Here is a 24,866-nt window from a genome sequence, read left to right on the forward strand (position 1 = left end):
ACTAAGAAAAATGTTCAAAATTATTTTTAGAACAATTTTCAAGGCAATCAAACTGGTTTTGGTGTTCTTCTAAATTAATTCATGAGACATATACTTACTAAGGTCTAAAGCTATCATTAAAACTTGACTGCACTTAAAATTTAATAAATCAACTCATCGTATAGAGATATCAATATTCTTCGATACATAGTAATATTTTTTTCAATTTAGCTAGTATAAATCTTACATTTGTTTGTATTTTCGGAGCCAAAATGAAAATTATACATTTAGGATTATAACGTTTCTTTAAATATCATTATCATTTATACTTGCAATATCATCATGTTCGATATTTATCGTTAACAATAGTATGTACAACATTATTGCATTCGATATTGATCGACATTATCGCATTCGATACTTTGCCTATAATAATCGTTATACTTCGTTGTCGTTATCCATTCGAAAAGTATCGTAAAACCCGATTTTTTTTCTTTGTAATCTCCGTAAAACATCAGATCAATATCAGATTTGCGGCTTCATCAATGACTAATTTCGTAGTTCTATAATTAGAAACATAACTCTAAAGACAACTGAACTACGTGATATAACGCCAAGGCAAAATCTTCTTCTAAGAGGACTTTCAGAGGGAGCATTACAACAACAGCCGCTCATGATTAGCCCGACGGCAGGAGAACTCTAACCTACATTCCGACTATCACTGGTGATATATAATGTTGCTGGCTCGAGATTTGAACAGGGTTGAACCATTTCAACCTGGGTCACCACATTAAACAGATGCAAGTGAACATTGGTAAACAACCCGGGTCTTCGGCATGGTATAAACGATTTTTATTTTTATTTTGTTTATTTCCAATGAGCTGCACAATCGGTCTCGCCGATGAGCAGACCTAGTGCGTTCTCCAGAGGTGGTATCCACTCTTTCAGGACCATCACAATGGGTGAGATACCGTTGGTCATGTTAATTTGGACGTCTAGTTTCTGCCACACTAGATGGCAGCACCGAGACTCTATTTGGATGCTAAAATGCACTAGGAATTTAACTTTGTGGGAAATGCCAAGAGCCAATAAGGTACTCCAGGGATCTTTTACATGCCGCATAATCATACGGCAGGGCCGCTGAGGAATTTCTGCATCCCGAAAATCCAGTGTCTGGGCCTGGGATCGAACCCGCAGACTTGGGCTCAGAAGGCCGACAACTAACTAACTGCGCCACGCAGCCACTTTTGACGATATATCGTGGGATATTGACGATATATCATGGGAATAATTGTTACCCGCAATTATTAAGAGAAATTCGCGTTTCGCTATGCATCGATTGTTCTCTCAGCACTAGTTAACAAGCAGTTTCTGACGGAAGGCACATCTTTTCTGTAAGTTAAATTTTTAAAGTCAGTTTTAATAATTTATACAACTTGTATAAATCCAAAACTGTAGTGGGATGACACAAAATGTAAATAAATTATTAGTCTTACAAAATGCAACATAAAATTACATTACATGTTTTTCAAAGATTTCTAAGTATTCAGTAAAATATACGTAGGGAGTTTCAAAAATAAATAAAATAATGGTATGAAAAGATTTCAATATGTTACGGTAGCTTAGAATTTTTTATAAGTTTTCAACCATTAACAACATCTGGTAATAAGGATATTCGTGGTAATGATATCTTTCATCCCCTAAGCGATATCTCGCCAAAGTTTCTTTTAAAATTTATGCGCGAATAATAGTCGTGCGCTTGAATCCCAATTTTTGATGCCAAATAATTCTCTTTTTTTATTTCAATTTATTTTATTTATTTAGAAAAAGTTATGCATCGCAAAATGTTAAAATTTCATCATCTTGTTGCAGGATTGTGTTCGAGAAATAAAAAATTCAAGAAGCAATACAATTTTTCAATATGAGATTATTGAAAAGTTTAGTCAAGCAGATAATTATTAAAATATTTTTTTCTCTTTTTTATAAATAAAATAAATATTTTTTATTTTTATGAAATAATTAAAAAAAAGTATTTTTGCGTTTTTTATTCATGTAAAACTTGTTATTTATCGAGTATTTAATTTATTCACTATTATTATTATATTCTCAATTTAGCTATTAAAAATATTTTATTCATCTATCTTTTATAAATTTCACATACTTATGCATGTTCGGAATTTAAAATTATCAAAATATCTGATTTTGAATATTTTTTTTCTTTAACTAAACTAAATAAAAATTCCTATTTATTTTAATTTTATAATAGTTAACTTTATTTTTATTTCTATCTATCTATCTATATCTCTCTCTCTTTCTATAAATATATATATATATATATATATATATATATATATATATATATATATATATATATATATATATATATATATATATATATATATATATATATATATATATATATATATATATATATATATATATATATATATATATATATATATATATATATATATATATATATATAGAGAGAGAGAGAGAGAGAGAGAGAGAGAGAGATAAATAGATAGACAGATAGATAGATAGATATTACGCTTTTGTTCCTATTGATAAAAACTGAACATTCCATTTTTGAAAATATTTTGATTTAATTATTCAGTAAAAAACGTGTATTTAAATTCATAATAATAAAGAACTTTATAAAATATTTTATAAAAAAAATACTACGAGATTGAAGGTAAAAATCAAAATAAAATAATAATCTGAAAGAAAAGTTTGAATTGATGATCGATTGAGTATCATATGCTGTAAATGGAAATTTTCAGATAAAAATTAAGAAGTCATAATTCAATCTTTTTTTCGGTTACTTTTTAACAAAGAATATAAAAAACGTAAAAAGGTTAAGGAAAATAGTTTTATAATAAATAAAGGAAATATTACCGAATTAATTAAGTGAAAAAACAGTTATTAACTGTCATAAGTTGAAATAATCTAATAAAAATAAATATATAAAAGAACGTGATTAAATTAGAAAAAAAATTAGTACAATAAAATTTAAATGAATGAAAATAATATGGTTAGAAAATAAAAAACTAATGGAATTGGTTTACTTCTTTAATGGGATTAAATTTAAAATATAATATAATTCTTAACTTATGATCTTCTCAAATATAATACTTGTCACAAAAAATAATATAGGACTTCGCCTTCAGTAATTTCTCTTAATAGTTTCCTTTGACGTAATTAATAATTTAATTTGCTATTTTCATTTATTTCATTTAATTAATAAATTCGATGCTTATTCATAATGTATTTCCTTAATACTATTATTCCTAAAATTCAAATTAAGATATTAAATACATGTATCAAATTTTAAGGATGAAGACCAGTGCTTAGAAAGAAATTTTAAAATGCTGTTAAAATCACATTCATGGGCAAGCTAAAAAACAGCATTTTGGTTTCGATCCTGGTACAAGAACCCTCGTTCTGTCGGTCTTGAGATTGTTAGATTAGCCTTCTCAGCAATAATATGTGCACAACTTCAAGGAATTAATTCGCTTTATTAGGTGGGCCTTGTTTGCATGATAAAGTTCTGGTTGTTTAACCATGTTGGGGAAAACAAGTTAATAAACGGTTTTTTTAGGGTTAACAGCTTGAATACCATCTTATTCATGGTAATTTGACTGTTTAGTTTTAATAACGTAAAATAACAATTTAAAAAGTTGTTTTTTAGACACCGCTTCGATAAATTTCTAAAATGCAGCAATAAAAAAATAGTAACAGAGAAAAATCGAGAAACAGAAGAAACAGACATTCAAAGTAAGGAATTTTGAAGAATTCACTCCGTTTTCGCTTTGCATGTTTCAATAGAAAATTCCATAAAACATATTAAAAATTAAAAAATATATTTTTGCACTGTCTAATAAGTTTATGAAAATAAGTAAGTTCATTTTAAAATTCCATTGTCTCCCTTGAGACCATGATATTATAGTTAAATTTGTCATCAACCCTAAGAAAAGTATTTGAGAAAAATTGAATTTATAACATATAAACAAATTTCTAACGCTTCTCCCATTTTTCACTTTATATGAAAAGTCCATAAAATTAATTAAAAAGTTTAAAAAAAAATTTTTTTACATTTCAAAAGCTCATTATTTCTTTTTAAAAATCATGCAATTGTAGTAAAAAATAATCATCTGTCCGACTTATCGTAACAGAGAAAAATAGAGTTTATGACAATTAAAGTGAAAGTATTTTTAAACATACTCCTTTTTTGTTCTTATTTTACAACAATAAAGACCATAAAGCTTATTAAGGAAAAGAAATTTCATTCTTGATGCCAAAAAAATCCACTGTTTTTTCAAAAAAAATGTATTTTCTAAGTCAAATATTGCCATCAGCTTCACAAATCGTAACGGAGAAAAATCGTATTTATGACTTAGAAAGTAAGCATTTTCGGGCATATTTTTATTTTTTATTTTTATGCCTTCCAATAATAAAGTCCATAAAGCTTATTTAAATGAGTTAATATCTTTTATCATCTTGCATAAATATCCAAACTTAAAATACCTTTCGAGTATTGAACAGGAAAAAAGGCAATGAATAAGATTCAATGCCTTGGAGGTAATATAAAATGCTTTCATAAGCGGAACACAAGGCATTTTTACTCAAATAAATTTGAATGGAACATAAATAACGCGCTTAACAACCAGTTGTATAATTCAACCATTATACCAGTAATAACATATAAAGACAATTCTCCGCTGAACACTTTCATAATAAAAATTTTGAATTAAAACATTAAAGATGATTTAGATGAAGAGAGTATGCTAGACAAAGTTTCTGAATAAAGCTTTTAATTTATTACGAAGCATTTCTCTTCATAAAAAGCAAAACCTTAACTCTGAATTCCTTCAACGGCCTTTAAAGAAGAATGAAAAAGCAAATTCTTATCTCTTTTACCATTGAATTTTCCATTTATCACAATTTTTTTTTCTTGCCATTTTACATTAAACGTCCCTTAAATGAGGTGATAAAAGTCATTACTCTACGCCAAGCGTACGTCAGAAGCCGTAGATTTACTGCCTCCTGCCCAATTTTAATTTCAAAGCTGGCGATGGCTTTGCTTTGATTTTAATTTAGTTATTTAAATGATGCTAAGATTAAGAATCTCCCTAGATGTAGGTTTTTGTTGCATACAAATAAGCTATAAAATTACTTATTTGATACAGTGAGAGCATAAACTTAGCATCTGAAAGAGTATTGAACTGATAACTGATACTTTACTTGTTTTTGGTTTTTTATTGTTTCATAACGCACTTGATTTAGTGAATAAAAAAATTACTCGGTACTTTCTTTATTTAATATTACTCTGATTTTCCAATTATACAAAGTTCTCTAATTTAAGTATTTTCAAGGCAAAATGTGTTTTTATTCCTTACAAATAAGCTATAAAATTACTTATTTGATACAATGAGAGCATAAACTTAACATCTGAAAGAGTATTGAACTGATAACTGATACTTTATTTGTTTTTGGTTTTTCATTGTTTCATAACGCACTTGATTTAGTGAATAAAAAAATTGCACGGTACTTTATTTATTTAATATTGCTTTGATTTTCCAATCATATAGACGAAGTTCTCTAATTTAAGTATTTTTGTGACAAAATGTGTTTTTATTAAATGCAAATAAGATATAAAATTACTTATTGATTCATTGAGACCATAAACTACACATCTAAAAAAGTATTGAGCTGATAACTGATATTTTATTTGTTCTTTTAAAGGTTTCACAACGTGCTTGTTTTAATGAATAAAATAAATTTACTTGGTTCCTTATTTATTTGAATATTACTTTGATTTTCCAATTACATAGATCTCTAATTTAAGTATTTTTGAGACAAAATGTGTTTTTGTTTCATATAAATAAGATATAAATTACTTATTTGATTGAGTGAGACCATTAACTTAGCATCAAAAAACGTAATGAACTCATAACTGATACTTTATTTGTTTATTTAAAAGTTTCATAGCGCAATTGTTTTAGTGAATAAACTAAATTTACTCAGTACTTCATTTATACACAAGTGGGCGACCTTTGTGCTAGAATACAAACTTAGGTAAGCAACGTTTAAGAGCACAAAAAAATATTTATATTAATAAATATTTTTCGTGCTCTTAAACGTTGCTTACCTTAGTTCAGTACTTCATTTATTTGAATATTACTTTAATCTTCCAATTATATAAAGAAAAGTATCTTATTATTTATAATACAAATATAATTTTTGTTACATAAAGCTAAGCAATAAAATTACTGATTTGATCCAGTTAGATTATAAAATTAACAGGTGACACATTATTGAACTAGTAGCTAGCATTTTATTTGATTTTTAGACATTTAATAACTCACTCTTGATGGTATGGGGTGTTGAACTATGGATGTTGCTTCGTAACTATAATGACCTTCTTGTTATAAACTTCAAATGATGGTATCAGCGGGATTTTATTTTATTTTATAACAGTCATTGAACAGCCGACCCTATTTTTTGGATTTACGACTATTAATGTACTTAGTAATTTTGAACCCAAACCAGAAAACAAGTGATCTCTTATATCAAGTATTGGGACAGAGTTGCATTTGTGGAGGATTCTTTGATGATACTAGCCCGCATTTACGTCACATGGAGTGGAAAACCACGAAAACCTCCCACGGTTATCCTGGCGACAAGGAAAGTATAATTCACGATCCGTCTACCATTGAAGATATTTAACGTCATTACTGTGGTCGGTGCAAGCCGGGTGGGGATTTCATATCTAGCAACCGTCTCTGGAATTCGAACCCGGTTCATCTCATTTGAAGGCGGAAGTCCTATCCACCTATTAGTTGAATTTGTAGATTTTCTTGACAATCCCATTAACTGAAAAAATTATTAAAAAATAAGTCAGCGAAATAACTAATTTGTTTTAAGATTATAATACTCATAATAATAATACATGTTTTAAAATAATATTTTGCCCGAATAGCTTCTAATGAGGGGAAATACAATTTTAACTTCAATCAAAAGAATAAAAAAAAAACTAATTACATCCATTAAATACATTGAATGACTTAGTAGACTGTATAGTTCTATTGATACTCCATAGAATTATTAAAACTAAAGATTCCAATAAAAACTCTTAAAAGGAAGCTTCTCTTCGAAATAAAACTAACCACTCCTAGCCGTTATTTCATAAATGACATTCCCGAACTAATTTAGGACATTACTTTTATAAACCATGTCTGAGCTATAACTGCTCTTTGCTGCTATATCCAACAATCGTACCATTTTCTTCAATCTTGAAACATTGTACTTATACCCTAAGAGCAATGAAAGAAACCATTAATCTTATGACGTCATAAGATCTATCAATGGTTTCTTATTATAGACTTCCATCTGGTACCAATATTGCAGTAATTCCCAAAGCACAAATTCTAGTTTTACGCTGCGAAACTTCAAAATGTCTTTTAACTTTATAACGAAATCAATCCGAAACGCAGCAAGATCCAGTCAATTACATAAAGACTTTTGAGTACTCTTAAAACTAACTGTTAGTGTGCTAGTAGTACACTATGACGTATCGAAATATTTTTTTTTCTTTTTTGCAATGAGAAACCTGCATGCGTTGGGTAATCTTGAAATGCTGATTATTTTGAATAGCTTATCACTTAAAACTATTGAAAATCAAATCAGCATTTAAAAAATTGACCTGAATTTTCTAAATTATACCTTAAAATTAGATTAAAACGGAACTAACTTCATATGACGCAAAAGATATAATGTTAAAATTCATTTTCAGGATAAATGAAAGGACCACAGCTTGCCATGTAGCAAAATGTTGGTGTTAATAGACGTGTTTTGATTTTGATTTTATTTATTTGTCAAAATTGCTCTAAAGTTTTGTTATAGGATTTGGAATTTTAATAAATTTTATAATTTTAATAAATCTTAGCTCCGTTATTTATTTATTTTTTAAATTCTTAAAAACCTACTAACCTGACGCAAAAGTGAATATTTTTTTTCATTTGTTATAATATTTCATGAGAAAGATTTTCAGTCTTAAAATGTTTACTAGAGATACAAATGTTTCTTAACTCCTTCATTTTTTATTTAATTATTTCTTTTTCCTAATTCTTGAAGGCGTTTACCCCTTTCATTCCTTTTTTCAACACTTAATAACTTTTTCCTCCGACAAATAACATGAAAATGAGATAAAATATTTTTTAACTCTAAAATTTAGATTTCAATATAGTTAAAAAAACAAGTGAATATTCTTTTTGGATTCAGAAATTAAAATAAAATGATATAAGTGGATGAATGAAAAGAAAATATTCATTAAAAAATACTCGTGCACAATTATCCTCTAAGAATAAAATCCGTTCATTTTAAGGAATTAAAAAAAATTACGCTTGATGGCTTTGCTCCAATCCTGACATATTTCTCCTTTTGGAACACTAGAACCAAATTTGTATTATGAGTAAAATGTCGAGTTGCTGCGCTGCAATGTGATACAATATATAAATGTGAGTCGCGCTAGGGGTAGAGCGTTCGCCTTCCAATAAGGTGAACCTTGATGGCTGGTCCATACGAATTCCGCATCCAGCTTGCACCGACCACAGTGCTGACGTGAAATATCCTCAGTGGTAGACGGATCATGTGTTAGAGTCGCCTTTCCGTCAGGCTAACCATGGGAGGTTCCCGTGGTTTTCCTCTGCATGCAACGCAAATACGAGTTAGTTAAATCATAAGGTCCTCCACGAAGGCAAATTTCCCCCAGTACTTGAGCCAGGAGTTCCCTTAACTTTTGAATTGGGTTCAAAATTACAAGGCTACCTAACTGAACATTAGTAGTCGTAAAATCGAAAAATTGTTTCTTCTGTTCAACGACGGTTATAAAATAAAATAAAATATCATGCGTGTATCAAAGAATGTAGCAATGGGAAGAAGTTCAGCCCTTCGAATACGTAACTAACACGATGAGTTGCTGGGTGTGGTACGTTATACCAAAAACTCAACTTACAGGACAACTCTACATGCATGGTTGGGTATGAAGCTCTCCGGCAACTGCCATTTTTTTCTTTCTATATCAAAATGTCTTAGTAGATTTGGTCAACATGAATGATATAAAAGTATTTTCATAGAAATATCTTTAATAGTACAGTACTGTTCATTAATAGTGTAAAAATGTAGATCAAACCAACAATAATCAAAAACCGAACATTTTTCTTCTTTACCCCAACCCCAGACCATTGTAGTAATCCATTTAAAGAATCTCAGGTTTTGTACTCCTAAATGTTGTTTTCTCCTTTAAACACAAGGACTTAACTTTACGTAGGGGGACTGGTTTACATTATGTCTATGGAAGCTGGATTTCTTCCTTACTTCTTCTTTACTTGTAGTTAGTGCATGAAGCCCTTTTTGAGAATTTGTATTAATGTTCTTCTTGGGGTCATTGTATGGGTCATTGTATCGGAAGGTGATGGGAATCGCTGTGTACCCTAATTCTTACGTCATCAGAGGAAAATGGAACTTTTGTGTTTTTGGGGGTGAGGCTAAACAAGAGATTTTAAATATTAGTTACAAAATAACTGCTAACCTTATTGATCTGAAATTCATGCTTATCGTCAAAAAATGCAATGAATTAATGTTTTAAATAATAATATTAGAAGAAACAAGCAGGTATCGTATTGCAATGTTAAAAAAGAGCAGGAATGTTATTTGATACATAAAGCTAACTGCACGATGTTGGCTGTGTTCCACGCGAAAGGAAAATAAGCTCTTTAAAAAAAATTAATTTGTGTGCAATTGAAATATTTTCGTTCTAAATAAAATATAAAATGCGGGTTTGAAATATGAATAAAAAGTACAATGCATGTAATCATTTATTCCAAGAGGAAATTATTTCTATCATTGATTACTTAAGAAAGGTTTTCTTCTGGCACCACTTTCGTGTTAATTCACAAAGTACTATGTTCAGTTAGTCTCCGCAAAATTCAAAATATTTACTCATTTATGTACTTACTTTTTTAAGCTAAATTACTCTGAAATGTAGTACAATTTAGGTGATTATAAAGAAGACTTTTAGTGGTTTTTAAAATGATTCAAAAGAAAAAGTAGTACTTCATCAATAAATTCTGAAAAAAAAAAATGTTTTTTTGGTTTTGTTTTTCTTCTTTGTTTTGTATCATTAAGAGGGGGAAAATGTCCACTGTTTCCTAAAGTAAATTACAGGACACAATCTTTGAATGTTGAAACCGAGACACAAACAATTAAAATTACATTAATAAAGAAAACAATTGTTTCGATGTATTTATAAATTAAATACCTATACTGCAAAAGATTCAGGATCAAATTACTGCAAAATACGGCAGCCCTCAGGGTGCCAGTACTTTTTACAGTGAAATCCATTTTATCGTAAAATTTTGCTGATCACATTTTATGATACCGTAATTTCTACAATAATATTTACTTTGAAATTTGTTAATCACTAAATATTACAGTAAAAACTACGGTAAAAAATTTTACTGTAAAATGGATTTTACGGTCGATGTACTCAGAGTGCTTGTACTTTTTTACCGTAATTTGATGCGGACTTTGTTACAGTGTTTGTGCGAACTGGAATCTGCAGTTTGCACAAGCACTGTAAAAATCCTCATCTGCATAAGAAATTTTCTTTAAAGTTATGATATTTAATTATCGTCCACATGATCTTGCTACTAATTCAACATATTAAAAGAGAATAAAGTATTCTCACTACAGTTTAGTCTAGATGGATAGTTGTCAATATTATATTTATATCTTTTACTTCATTTCCATGGGGCATTTAAAAGTATAAATTCTGAAACTAACATCAAAAATTTTTTTACTAAACTAGTATTAAATTATATTTGAAATATTTTATCATTTTTACAAATTTTCAAAATAATAAATTTAAAAACTTCCATATATAACTTAACAAAGTCAACTGTATTATACACTACTTGACAATTAACTTTGACAGCTAAAAGCGTGAAGTTCCTTCATTAGATTAAATTTAATGAATCAAGCAATGAGCGTTTCGTTGGAAAAATAAAAGCAAACGCGAATCAAAATTGCTGCAGTACTACTCATATATTCGTTAATATTCAACGCAAATTCACAGAAACAAAAGAGCTCTTAATGTCATGGTTTAATTTTCGAAATTAATTTACTCGGTTGGCTCCAACCTTTTCCTCTGTAAACAACCACATTATTGCAAACTCTAGGATGCGAGACTAATTTAGCTGCCGAGTTATGTGAAGCTTTTAAAACAAAGGATCTTCATTATATGCTGTATCCCAATCAAAGAATTTGGGTATTTGGTAGCATTGTCAATAAATATATACTTTTAAAGTATAAAAGAATTTATTATTGCAAATAATATATATATATATATATATATATATATATATATATATATATATATATATATATGTAAGTTCAAATTGAAGATGAAAACAAAGGAAAATTATAGACGTATGCAAAATGGGGGACGGAAATAATAATGAAAAAAATAACAAACAACTGAAAAAAAAGGATAACTAAAAAAAAAGGATGAAATTTTTTGCGGTTATAATCAACGAATTATATGTGGGCTGATGAAAAGATTATATCTTTTATTTTCCGGTTTTTTTTTAAAAAAATATCATCCTTTTTTTTTTTTTTAATTAGTTGTTTGTAATTTTTTTCATTATTATTCCCCCCCCCTTTTGCATACGTCTATAATTTTCCTTTGTTTTATCTTCAATTTGAACTTATCTAATGAGTTCTGTTTACTTGCAGCTTATGCTCAATAAATGAAACTTATTGTTTTTCTTAACTTTCTTCGTGTTTTCTGTATCTATTTATTTTATTGCATATATATACGTATATATATATATATATATATACGTATATATATATATATATATATATATATATATCCGCCATGAAAAAAAATTATCTGTAAAATAATTTTTTTGGAAAAAAATCTGATGTACCGTAATTTTCACAGTAACAATAACCGTAAAATCACTGAATCATTATAATTAAATAAATATTACTTTGAAAATTGAGGTTTACTATTTCAACGGTAAAAATGGGTTTTACGTTAAAATGTATTTTGTAGATGATGCAACGGAAGTGCCGATATTTTATACCATAATTTGATCTGGAATTTTTTACAGAACTTGTAAAATTTTTAAACGAAATATGAGTCTACCTGAAAATGAGTAAATAAAATAAGAAAATACATATTTACATCAAATTTTATGGATTACTTTCTAAGATGCCAGTGTGCCGGATCGAATGGTTGAAAGATTCTTATATTTTTGGCGATGATTTTTTTATATAGTTATTAACCGTTTATAATTGAAAAAACAAACTAATGCAAGAAATTTCATTTATTCCCTAATTAATTTGCTAAAATTTAAACTTAATATCTTTGAGCTAAAACATAAATCAACTTGAAAAAGAAAAGAAAATAATAATCCAAATTTATTCATGACTCTCTTGAATATGTCTTCAATATACAAACATTTCATAATTTTTTTAATGTCAATAACTGATATATTTATGCGCTAAAAATATAAAGAGTTAAATGAACAAGGCACAGAATAAATTTACGATAGGTCGACTCTCAAAAGAAAATTGTAAAATAAATAATCTCAAATTTGCTCACAACATACTAAAGTACATATACATCTTTGGCAAATGAAACCATTTAATAATTGCTATCTCTAAAAATATATTTTTAAATTTTTCCATTAAAATTATCAACAAATCGTATAAATATTGTATTCTTTGAAATTTTTGTGAATTTCGTATAACATTGAAATTACTTTATTTAGTGACAATCCATTATTTGTTTTTATATTGACCCTATGAAACCTTTATAAACTAGTTAATTTTGGTAATCTATACTCCAATAATTTTTCTTAATATAACACTAAATTAATAACACTTGTATGGACAAATGATTGCTTGAAATTCTATAAATATTTTGCTCTTGTATTAATATTTTCTATTAATATTCTTTTAATTCTATTAATTGTTTACAAGTGAAGTCTTAAACATGTGACACTTCATGTATTTCAATTTTATTGAGTCTTTGCACATCTTATAAAATTGATAAATAAGTACATAATATCTCTTTGATTTACCTTGATCTTTATGCATCATGTAATTATCAACAGTTACATAAACAAATGATTGAGTAAAATTCCCTTAATATTTTAAGGAATTCATATTAGTTATTTAAACAGGTGAACTCTCATTTATTAATATAATATTCACACTTAAAAATTAATAAATAAATAGATTATATGGACGACCATAATGTCTATCTTTACTAGGTTATGAACAGTTATATTAGTAAATAATTGCATGAAATTCGACTTATATTAAAATGCACAAGTCATGCGGAATGTATACATAAAGAATTCCCATGTGGAATACATGTGAATTCTTCAAACAAGTTACGCTCCATTTATTGTCCTTTTATGGAGCTTTTTCACCTCTTAAAAAATCGATAACATTTTTCCGGAAAGCATTTTCTCAAGCCTTCTCTTAACCAATCAAAACAGTTTGATTCCTCAACTCACGGGTCAACAAAATCTCATTCTTCGACTATAATCTTGTTATATACGTGAAGAAATTTGATGATCAGGGCAGCGAAGAAACATAAGCAATTTATCCGATTCTAATATCTGACATGCATTGTTAGAAGAAAAAAAAGAACATTATTTTATTGGAAACCACCCTTCCTCTTTCAAAAATACCCATCACAACTGCTACAAAAGTGTTTTCACACGATTTTTTGAATACTAGAAAAATATTTTCTCTTAAAAGTAAGATTGGCTAAAATTTGGCGTTATCTTTTAACCTTCGCAAGTCGCCATCGATTGAAAAGACTTTCCCCTGTGCGCATGGCGGTTCTACGCTTATTGCTTTACGCGATTTTCTTTTCTCCACCGTTAACGAGCTACCGTTTGCCTTAAACGTAGTAAACACACTAAATGGCAATTGTTTCAACTGAAGAAAGAAGACCGCCTGCGTTTCTTTAGCTTTATCGGAAAACGGGAAAATACCAAAACGTGAGGACAGGAATTCCTTCGAATTTTATACCAGAAGGGGTTTTTCAGAAATTTCACTTGGGTGAAGCTATAGTATTTTTTCTACAGCTATTTCTGATTAAAATGCATGCGTTTTGATAATTGTTGACTGATGTGTTAAATTTATCTTTTTTTTTTAAATCATCGTATCAATTATTGCATTATTAATACGAAAATTTGAAAAGATTACTTTTCGTATTTAATTTATCTTATCTTCTTGTAGTAGGTTAAATACTTATCAAGAGAAAATTTTAGAAAAATATTTTTTAAAAAGATGTTGTTGTTGTTAATTTACGTCGCACTAGGGCTGCACAATGGGCTATTGGCGACGGTCTGGGAAACATTCCGGAGGATTTTGAAAAGATAAATTATCGTATTTAATTTATCTTATCTTCTTGTAGTAGGTTAAGTACTTATTAAAAGAAAATTTTTAAAAAATATTTTCAAAAATTTAAAAAGATAAATTCTTTTATTCAATTTATCTTATCTTCTTGTAGTAGGATAAATGCTCATTAAAAGCAAATTTTTAAAAAATATTTTTTAAAAATTTAAAAAGATAAATTCTTTTATTTAATTTATCTTATCTTCTTGTAGTAGGTTAAATGCTCATTAAAAGCAAATTTTTAAAAAGTATTTCTTCGTATTAAACAAATGAAAGCTTCATGGTACTATTTAATTATAAGGGAGAGGCATGTTTTTCTAATTAAAATCGAAATAATTATGCTACACTGAGAAAAACGTATGATCACCAGAATATGGTAAAACTTATTATATATATATATATATATATATATATATATATATATATATATATATATATATATATATATATATATATATATATATATATATATATATATATATATATATATATATATATATATATATATATATATATATATATATATATATATATATATATATATATGAGTATTCAATATTCATTATCAGTCTTTTCATAGTTGCACTTTTTACTTTATGGTGTGTAAAAAGTCTGCCGTTGATGGATACAAATTGTTTTCTTCTCTGAATTTAAACTAAATATCGGAACTCAAATGCTAAGTAACAGAAAAGTTACGCTGAATGCTCAATTTAATGGTACAGAATTTTCTACACTGAATCAAATAAATGCTACTTTACGTTTTCTATATAAGCTTAAGTTTAACTAAAAAATGGAAAAAGAGGAGGGTCACAGTATACTCCTCAACAACTACGGAGCTTCCGTAGTTTCAGAACATATTCTCCTATAGGTTTCTAAGTTCATTCTTTTTTTTAGATACTAAAAGAAACTTTGTCCATCTCTGTATATAAATAATTTAGTTAGATCTATGAAAGTCAGATGTACAAATCATGTACTAAAGCTCTTATGGAAGTTTTCTAAACATCAATACTTGTTTCAATGTTTTAAAAATGTCTGCTTTAGTTTCTCACTACTTCGAAAATTAATTTCCAATGTTCGAGGATATGACACTGAGGCATTTCAGGGCATGTGGTCAAGTCTTTGAATCATAGTTTAATGTGCCAGGACAGCATATGCAAATATAATGCAACTCTCCCCATTTAAATAGGAGATATTTAGTTAAACATTTTTATTTTTTATTTAACAAATTTTATTCACAACGATTTGACCATCACTATAAGTAATCAACGTAAACAAACATATAAGATCTAGTAATCAGACACAGAAGTGTTTAAAATAAAATAAAAACCAAACAAATTAAGATAATTTTATTTGCCACTTCACTTTAAACAGTGTGAGGTGCTAGGACTTCCGATTTGACTTCTATGCAAATGATGCATCCTTAAAATACTTAGTTTAAAACCTTTTGAAGCTTTTGCTGGGATAACTTTTCCTGTTGAGCGTTGGACTCATGTCCGAGATGCCGTGAGCTTGATTTCCACCGGACAAAGACTCCCCATGTACGAAATGGTATCTGATGCACGCTAAATCTGCCACGGTCGCATAGTCTTCCAAGTTTCCATAACAAATCAATAACTCTAGGGGTACTGGAACGGAGATTGATTGCACTCTGGTTCAGGACAAAATTACTATCTGCGGGTTGATGAGTGGCGTGTGAGGGTGTTCTTCCTGTAAAACGGGTAGGGACGTATGTATGTTGCGCTCGTATCATCCTTAGGGATGTTTCCGAGACCGTTGCCAATAGCCTATTGCGCAGCCTAATGTCACGTAAATAAAATACACTGATGCTATAAATTTGTAAATTTTATAAACGTTTTTTCACAAGATATGATGAGATACTCATGTTTTTCCTTTCTTTTTTAGGCTCAGCTACTGCTGCCCATTGATATTTAATTCCACCTGTCACCTGAGTTCCTCTTAACCAAATGAAGAAGAATTCTTTTATAATGGAAAAAGTTCTGCATTGCCTGGTATTTTTAGGCATACTTACTCATTTTATTCTTGCCATGTCTTGTCATCTGAAATGCCAATGTATTTGGAGAAAAGGAAAACAAACAGCCGAATGCTCTTCTGCTGGCTTTGAGAAAATTCCAAATGGCCTTGAACCAACCATCCAAGTTTTGGATTTAACCCGTAACAACTTCACTTTACTTCCCCCAAACGCATTTTTAAATGCAGGATTAGTGAACCTACAGAAGTTATACATGGCTAGATGTGGTATTGAGCACATTGATGATTTTGCATTAAATCGAATTTCAAATTTGATCGAACTTGATCTCAGTGATAACCTTATTTCATACATTCCTACTGCAGCTTTCAGACACCTTCCACTTTTAAGGCATTTGATTTTAAGCGGGAATCCATTGGTAATTATACCCTCTCAAGCATTTGTAGAGTTAAAGACTCTTATAATTTTAGAAGTGAGTAACTGTAAAATTGATACTATTGCCACCAGAGCTTTCGAAGGTATGGAAAAATTGGAAGTACTTAAAATCGATAGCAATGAACTTCAAACATTACATGCTAAGACCATGATGCCATTTAAAAATCTTCATGGCATAACACTTGATGGAAATCCATGGACATGTGACTGCGAGCTTCGGGGGCTTCGTCAATGGCTAAACGATAATAATGTTCCTTACATACCACCAACTTGTTATCGGCCAATAAGACTTCGGGATAAAATTTGGACAGAAGTAAATATCGAAGATTATGCTTGTGCTCCAACATTTTTGAATACTTCTAGTGCAATGAATGTATTCGAAGGCTCAAATGTAACTTTGGAGTGTAAAGTTTCAGGTGATCCAATTCCGTCAATACAATGGCTATGGAGAGAACGCGTGATTACAAATTTATCAGAGGGTATATCTTCCATGCAAACCTTTATCATGTCAGAGTATACGGAAAAAGAAAAGTACTCTAGATTGAAAATATCTTCCGTTCAAGAGCCCAATGCGGGAGTTTATACTTGTGTAGCCGCTAACACTGCTGGAAAAGTGGCAAAAAACTTTACACTAATGGTGTCCAGGCTTCCGGTTACTGGTGTTAAAATAATTGAGGAAGAAAAAACGCAAGAGGTTAAGGAGGAAGAAGAAGAAAAGACTAATTCAATGGCTGGTATGGCTATCGGTATGCTTGCTGGAGCTGTTGGTGTTATTGTTATTTTAGGAATAGTCTTGTGGATTTGTCGGAGAAGGAACAAAAGAAACATACAAATAAAACGTCTAGAAGCTAACCACAAAGTATGTAACTCAGTTAATCCAACTATCCCAAAAATTTCGCAGGAAGATTCTGATCTCAAAATACTTGGGGTCAATCCTATGACTAAGTCATCCCGCCTTGGAGGATATGAAGGTATACCGACAAATGAAATCGATCATTATGATCCAGTTATGGTCCAAGACCATTCCATGCCAGCTCCAGTATGGATGGTCCCAGATCATTTGCCACCAAGTGAAATGGATTGGGATGGACATAATGCTTCTCAAGCTATGCTGATGAACCCATCAGTGCTAGTAGATAAACGGAATCAAATGGTTTCCATGCAAGGTCCACCGGAAGATATCCATGTACGTTTGCAACACGAGCTTTCTGATACTTTGAGAAGGAAAACTGTGGATCGGAAAATTGAAAGGGAACGAGGAGATGGTAGCTCAGAAATGGAAACAATTGATCCAGATGGTATTAAGATAAACTTTGATTCCCCCATTATTTGTGATGACGATAGAAACAGCCGTGTATCAACGTTCCTTCCTGATAAATGCACTGATGAGAAAGGCCCAGATTTGATTGATCACGCTCGTGCAGTTGCTGGCGAAATTGAAGAATGGAAAAATGGTACAGCACAACAATGGATGTATAGCCAAGGTTCCGGTTATTATAGACCCGCAGTTGCACCAACAAAAAATATCACGTCAGCTTCTCGGATGAACAGTGACAACGAGTCATCAGCAACAGAAGTGTAATAGGTTGCTCTACCTCAAAGATGGATATTTGGTATTAATATAACGAAAAATAAAACATTTATTGACTGGATATCCAGCCCAAAATACTTAACAACTACTTTGTATGTGAACACATGCATACATATATATATATAAACTGCGTTCTACAGCATTTTTACTGATGTGGTGCTCTTGATTTTAGACTGATGCCCTTTCAGATAATGTTGGATATGTTCTTTATTTTTGAGGAAAGCGTAGTGTGACGCAGCTTCATTTGTACACATTGAAACTATAAACTAAAGATATCGTTGCGTATGCATATAAACGTTATATATTATACAATAAACATGTATAAATACACACATATATATACACATATACACGGAAGTCTACCGTCTATACGACTAGTGGTGTTGCTCAAAACTGAAGCGGACATATTCTATGTGATAAATGAAGATGAAAGTCATGCAAAAGTTTTATGAAGTATATATATATATAAAGTTGTCAAAATTTGTTTAACTAAAACACACGGATATTGTCGCCAAACGTGTGTATGTTTTTAATGGCGCGACCTCCCTTCCTATTATCTCTACAAGAATGGGTATATTATTAGAAAATGTTATTGAAAGTGAAAGCCATAATTTGGTGCTATGTTTACGCACCTAGAGAATATCATCCGGGTATAGGAAGCGGAGATTTTTTTATACCAGCTGTGGTTCACCTATTTTAAAGGGAGGTGATGTTTGATTTAAGAAAATCTTGTATTTTTGATGAAAATTGTAGGTAATACTTTTCTTAGTTCCCCTTTTTGAGTTTTTTTCTGAACCCAAAAACGACAGACAGACGCACAGGCATTAAATTAAAAAAAAAAGCTGTTTTGTACCAAGCATGGGATTTTTATGAGGAAATGCTACTTCAAAGTAACATAAATAAATATTTATGCTGCTTGGAATAAAAACAAGTTTTCATACAATGTAAAAAAATTGAAAGTGGAATTGTAAAACTTTTACTCTCCTTGTTCAGGTGTACCACAGCTGCATCAATAATTTTGTACTGCTGTCCTTCAATAAGTGAAAACAACCATTTACACTATTGAATTATAACACTGAAAGAAATAAATTCTTGATATTTAATTATCTATCGTCAATGTCTTGTCCTCAGCATGTGTTAAGAATATTAGGCTTTAGTCAATGTTTTCCCCCAATTGGATCTGGTAATATTGTTTCCTCTGTGCCTTAGTGCGATCCTTTTCTAGTTGCATTCTTGTTTACTCAAAGTTTATATACGAGCTCACAACAAGGAAGGTGTCCCCTAATTAAAATAGAGAGAATATAGACCAATTTAAATATCTGGTAATAAGCATAATTTTATGAAAATCTTATTCGAGGCAAATAACCTGTAAAAAATTTTATATATTTTTACAAATCACTAACCTAAGTACCAAATATATATTTAAGCAGATTTAAAATATAATAATTAAAGTACCACGTGATGATTCAATCGCATTTTTATAATAAGATAAATTGAGATGTAAACATTTCAAAGTAATAATTTTTGTCCCTGTGTACTAATATAATTACAGTCTCATATGCTGAAATATCCAATAATTTTAATCAGGAAAATTTAAAAAAAACTACATATATATAAATATAAAGTATTATATTAAAATGATTATTATTATTAAAAAAAAATATTGATATATGTATACAACCTTCTTTCAAATAAATATAGCAATAAGGAATTTATAATCAAAACTAAATCAAAACCTGCGGAAATTGGAAAAATCGTTTTAGCAATACAGATTAAAGGTCTGAGGGTTTAATGCATTTTACTCTATACTTCCAGTATTGTCAATTTTTCATAGCATTTCTACAATTAGAATTATTGTCTTATGTTTTGAAATCGAGCATTTTAATTTCAGTTTCGAGCTTATTGTTGATAAAGTTAAATTTCACTACAATGCATGAATTATTGAGGTGACTGAAAAAATAGCATGTTGAAGACGTAAGTTTCAAATGCATCTTAAACCTTAAACATGTTTTTAAACAAGATGAGGACAGAATTATAATATTTTTTTCAGTACAATTCCATTAAATAAACAAAAGAGCATGAATAAATGCATATAAATTGTCAATAAGAGTTTGTTATTGACTTAGCATGATTCTGTAGTTTGATAGCTTGAGTCATATATTAAATTATAATTTTTTAAATTAATTGTTAACTAATTATCTTGCCGGAGTTCCCTACTCTTTTTGAATTTTTAAAGACAAGTAACTGTGTAAATTGAAAATTGAACTGTCAATTGAAAATCAATAATTAATTACTCGATATTATTAATAAATTTTTAATGTATAGTGTTATTATTTCAAACTATATATTTATATTATTCATATTTTTTAGAATTGATGCTGCAGAATTTAACTGAATGATCGATTATTTATGCATTAAAAAATAAACATTTTTAAGGAGCTTTCGTATGAAACAGTTATTTTCTTGCGATTTAAATTGAATTTTAAGGAGTGAGGCAGGTTTGAATTATTCTTATCAATGATTTAAATTTAATGCTGCTTCATTAATTTCAGTTTCGTAGAATGTTAACTTTATGTTAACTTACTTATGTTGCCTTTATGTTATGTTAACTTGTGTTAACATATAATGTTAACTTACTTTAAAATGCTTTTTTTTGTATCATTTATTTTATATTTAGGGAGTTTTTAGCATTATTGAGAGTTCAATATAGCTTTACACTATTTGCTTATTCTCTCACTTTAAAGAAAATAATTTAAAAGCATTTTAAGCAATAAAACGTTTCAGTTAATGATAATAAATTATTCACATTAAAAAAATTCTGTTTGCTTTTAAATTAAGATTGAAAATCCAAAATCACTAAGATATATTTAATATTAATTTTTAAATTTATTTATTATAGTAATTATTATTATTATTATTATCATTATTGAAGCAAAAATGTGGTGATAAAATACCAAACACCATTTTTCCAATTGTCAAAAACCTGTACGATCTAATTCCAATTGATGGTAAGAAATCCAAGATAAATTAGGTATTATTTTTTAAATATTGTTAAAATTGCAATTTTTCTAATTCAATTCTTTTACACTGAAATTATTGAGTCTAAAATGCAGTAATGAGTAATTTCTGTTTCTAATTTTCTACTTACCAATTGACCGAAGCAGTAACTGTACTATCTGTTTTTAATTAACGATGGAAAAGCAAAAATCAATAACGCATTTTTAGTCAAAAATAAAGCACTATTTTATTGATTTATCTACTTTTAATATTAATAATTTTGACACCAAAAACAAGCAGTGAAGAATTTCTGTTTTATTTTTTTCAATTTATTAATTGAACGAAAAGTGGCTGCATTATCTAATTCTAATAACGATTAAAAATCTAAAACCAATAAAGCATTATTTATTAAATATAAGGCATTATTATTTTCCAATTCCTTTATTTTTTATTGACATGCTGTGAAAGATTCCCATCTTAGCAATAGAACAACCATTTAAGTAATAAGAAAAAAAATTCAATTTAATTTATAAAGCATTATTTATTAAATATAAATCCCTATTTTTCTGATTCATTTATTTTAATTATTGATAATTTTGACATTGAAATGCAGCATTGAAGAATTTCTATTTTAACTTCCCATTCAACCAACTCAAATTATACTAATTCTAATTAACAATTAAAAATTTAAAATCAACACGGCATTATTTATCAAATATAAAACGTTATTTTTTTCCAGTTCCTTTATTTTTATTATTGACATTCTTAAGCCTAAAATGATGCAGTGAAAGATTCCCGTTTTGATTTCCCATCTTAGCAACGGAAAAAGACATTTAAGAGTTAAGAGGAAAAAAAATATATACTTTTATCAAACGTATAGAGGAAGTATTACTCTTTGCTAAGTTCTTAAAGCAATGTTTGGGTTTGTTATCCAGAGAAGTGGAAGTAAAAGAACAGAACATGGGAGATGAAAACAGGATCAATTGTTTTACTTTAATTTTATTTCTTACTTATTTTTGGCTTAACTTGGAATAGTTTCAAGCTATTCCGAGGTGAAAAGCGGTGAAACGGAACTTCTACAAACATTTAGGTATATTTCAAATGAAAATACCGTGAAATTAACGTTTTTTTTGTTCCAAAATCTAGAACAACTGCAACCAAAATAAAATCTTGGAAAAAGAGTTTTTTTTTTTTTTTTTATTTGAGTTAAATGTATTTCTGCAAATACGGAAAAAGTATATACGGCTTAGACAGAACCATTTTTCCCAAATATTGTTTAATAATATACAGTAACTTAATTACGGAAAGTTATAATAATATCTGCTGATTTTTCAATCACTATTTTGCACTCATTGGAATTTTCAGTTTCTTTTCAAAAAAATATCTTTTCTTTAAATTTTTACTAATGATTCTAGTTTTAGTAGCAATTTCGTAGTTACATTCCTATTGTTATTGTTAATTTTTTTTTCAGAAGCAAAAAAAAACACTGGTTTTAAAAAATTGCAAAAATTATGCACTTATTTTTACTATTTTTCAAAAAGTAATCTTGATTATTTATTAAAGATTGAGATATAAGAAATCATAGGTATATTTTAATTGAAAATACCGCGAAATTATTTCTTTTAATATTTTGAAAAATATAGAACAACTGTAACTGAAATAAAATCTGGGTAAAATAGTCAGCTGAGGAGGTTTTTTAAAATACCGAAAAATATATACTCAATAGACAGACTCATTTTTTTCTAGCATTATTTTTATAATATATATTAATTTAAATACAAAAAATTATATTAATGTCAATTTTTAGTTTCTTTAAAATATTTTTTTTTAACATGTAGTAATGATCCTATTTTTAGTAACGATTTCGCAGTTATGATTCTATTTTTATTGTTTTAAAAATTTTCCGGCAACTTAAAATAAATCCACTTGTTTTAAAAATTTATTAAAAATATATATTTTTTCAATTAAAACTTAATAAAAAATGTATTTATAATGTATCTCAAAGGTTTAGTTATAAGAAATTATAGGCACACTTGTCTTATTTTGTCAAATTTTCAAAATCCTAATTTTTTTTTTTTTTTATAAAAACCAGTTCAATCTCATAACTGCTGTAAAATACGAAATATTGTAAAATGAAAATCATCATTAATCATTATCTTTTTTTTATTATTTAAATGTATAAAAGCCTTTTAATGGTTGAAAGATGTTTTAGGCTCTTTTATAAAACCTTCGGATTGGAATGGACTATATTACAAAACATATGCTGTAAATGAAACTAAAACTTATAATCTAACAAAGACTAAAAGCAAATATTTAATGTTTAAAAATTCGCTCTTTTATAATCATGACATTAAAAAAAATCAGTAAACGAGAATGAATTGAGATGAATAAAAATTATTTTTGTCATTAAAAAGGACTCGCATCAGAGATTCACAAAACAGAATATAAATTACAGTGAAAGAAAAAGTAATAAAAAGTTCTTATGAAAAAAATTATGTAAAAAATCAACTTTCACTTGTTTTGCAAATGTTAACTGTTAAATCCAATATTTATTTTTTTACATGAAAGAAACAAAGAAAGTGTTGAAATTTAAAAGAGAATATATTTTATATTGCAACTGATAGGCATATCATGGAAGGTAATGTATGAAAAGATAAAATTAAATTGTTTTTAAGGTGCTGAACACGAAATGCTTTTAGTACTTTTACTGACATAGTCGTAATAAAAAATGAAACTCATAAAAATATAATCAATATTTATGTACAAATTGAACTAAATTTTCTATCCAGTTTCAATATTAATTAATAAAAAATAATAATAGTTCTGAGGGAAAAATAATGTATACAAAGTAATACAAGATCAAAATATATTTATTTTCCAAAGTAATAAAGACTTCAATTTTTAAAATAATCACGCTAAAATTCCAATTATAATTCTGTTGTAAGCACTAAATGTATATTTTGTTACAAAAAAAATAAAACAATGTACAGTCGTTATAATTTCTTATCAATCATTCAGGAAAGCAATTATTTTACTATAAAATTTTTAAAATATTAATGCGTGTTTAAGGGAACAGTGTATAACGGTGAAATTATTTATTGGAAAGTATTGACTGTTGCAATATTCACGTCCAAAGGTTGTGAAAATGGAATAGCAATTATTTTGATAATAACGTTGCCTACTTTTGTGCACTTGTTAACGCTACACAGTTTCTGCGTAGTCTGCGGACCTTACTATTGTGAGCTCATCTGTAAACTTGTGAGTATCTATTAGTACGTGAAACTAAATTTGACAGACATGACTGTGTCTATGACGACTTTTCCATGTGATTTTATGTTTAATTTTTTGTCATTTTGCTTCTGTAACATGTTTGGAAGAAAATGCAAGTAA

General features: G+C 28.4%; 1 protein-coding gene across 3 annotated transcripts in view; it reads left to right on the top strand.

Annotated features, from left to right (window-relative positions):
• The window catches only part of LOC107447483 (uncharacterized), a 500,770-nt gene extending 480,694 nt beyond the window's left edge, over positions 1-20,076 (top strand). For all 3 annotated transcript variants that reach the window (XM_071188145.2, XM_071188146.2, XM_071188147.2), the window contains one exon: positions 16,369-20,076. In XM_071188145.2, coding sequence (XP_071044246.1) covers positions 16,431-18,470 — 2,040 coding nt within the window. In that variant the 5' untranslated portion in view covers positions 16,369-16,430 and the 3' untranslated portion in view covers positions 18,471-20,076. The remainder of the gene's footprint in view (positions 1-16,368) is intronic.
• Positions 20,077-24,866: the final 4,790 nt, after the last annotated feature.

This window comes from Parasteatoda tepidariorum, chromosome 12 (genome assembly GCF_982258835.1).
Source record: "Parasteatoda tepidariorum strain Cologne lab strain chromosome 12, Ptep-v5.0, whole genome shotgun sequence".
NCBI lineage: Eukaryota > Metazoa > Arthropoda > Arachnida > Araneae > Theridiidae > Parasteatoda > Parasteatoda tepidariorum.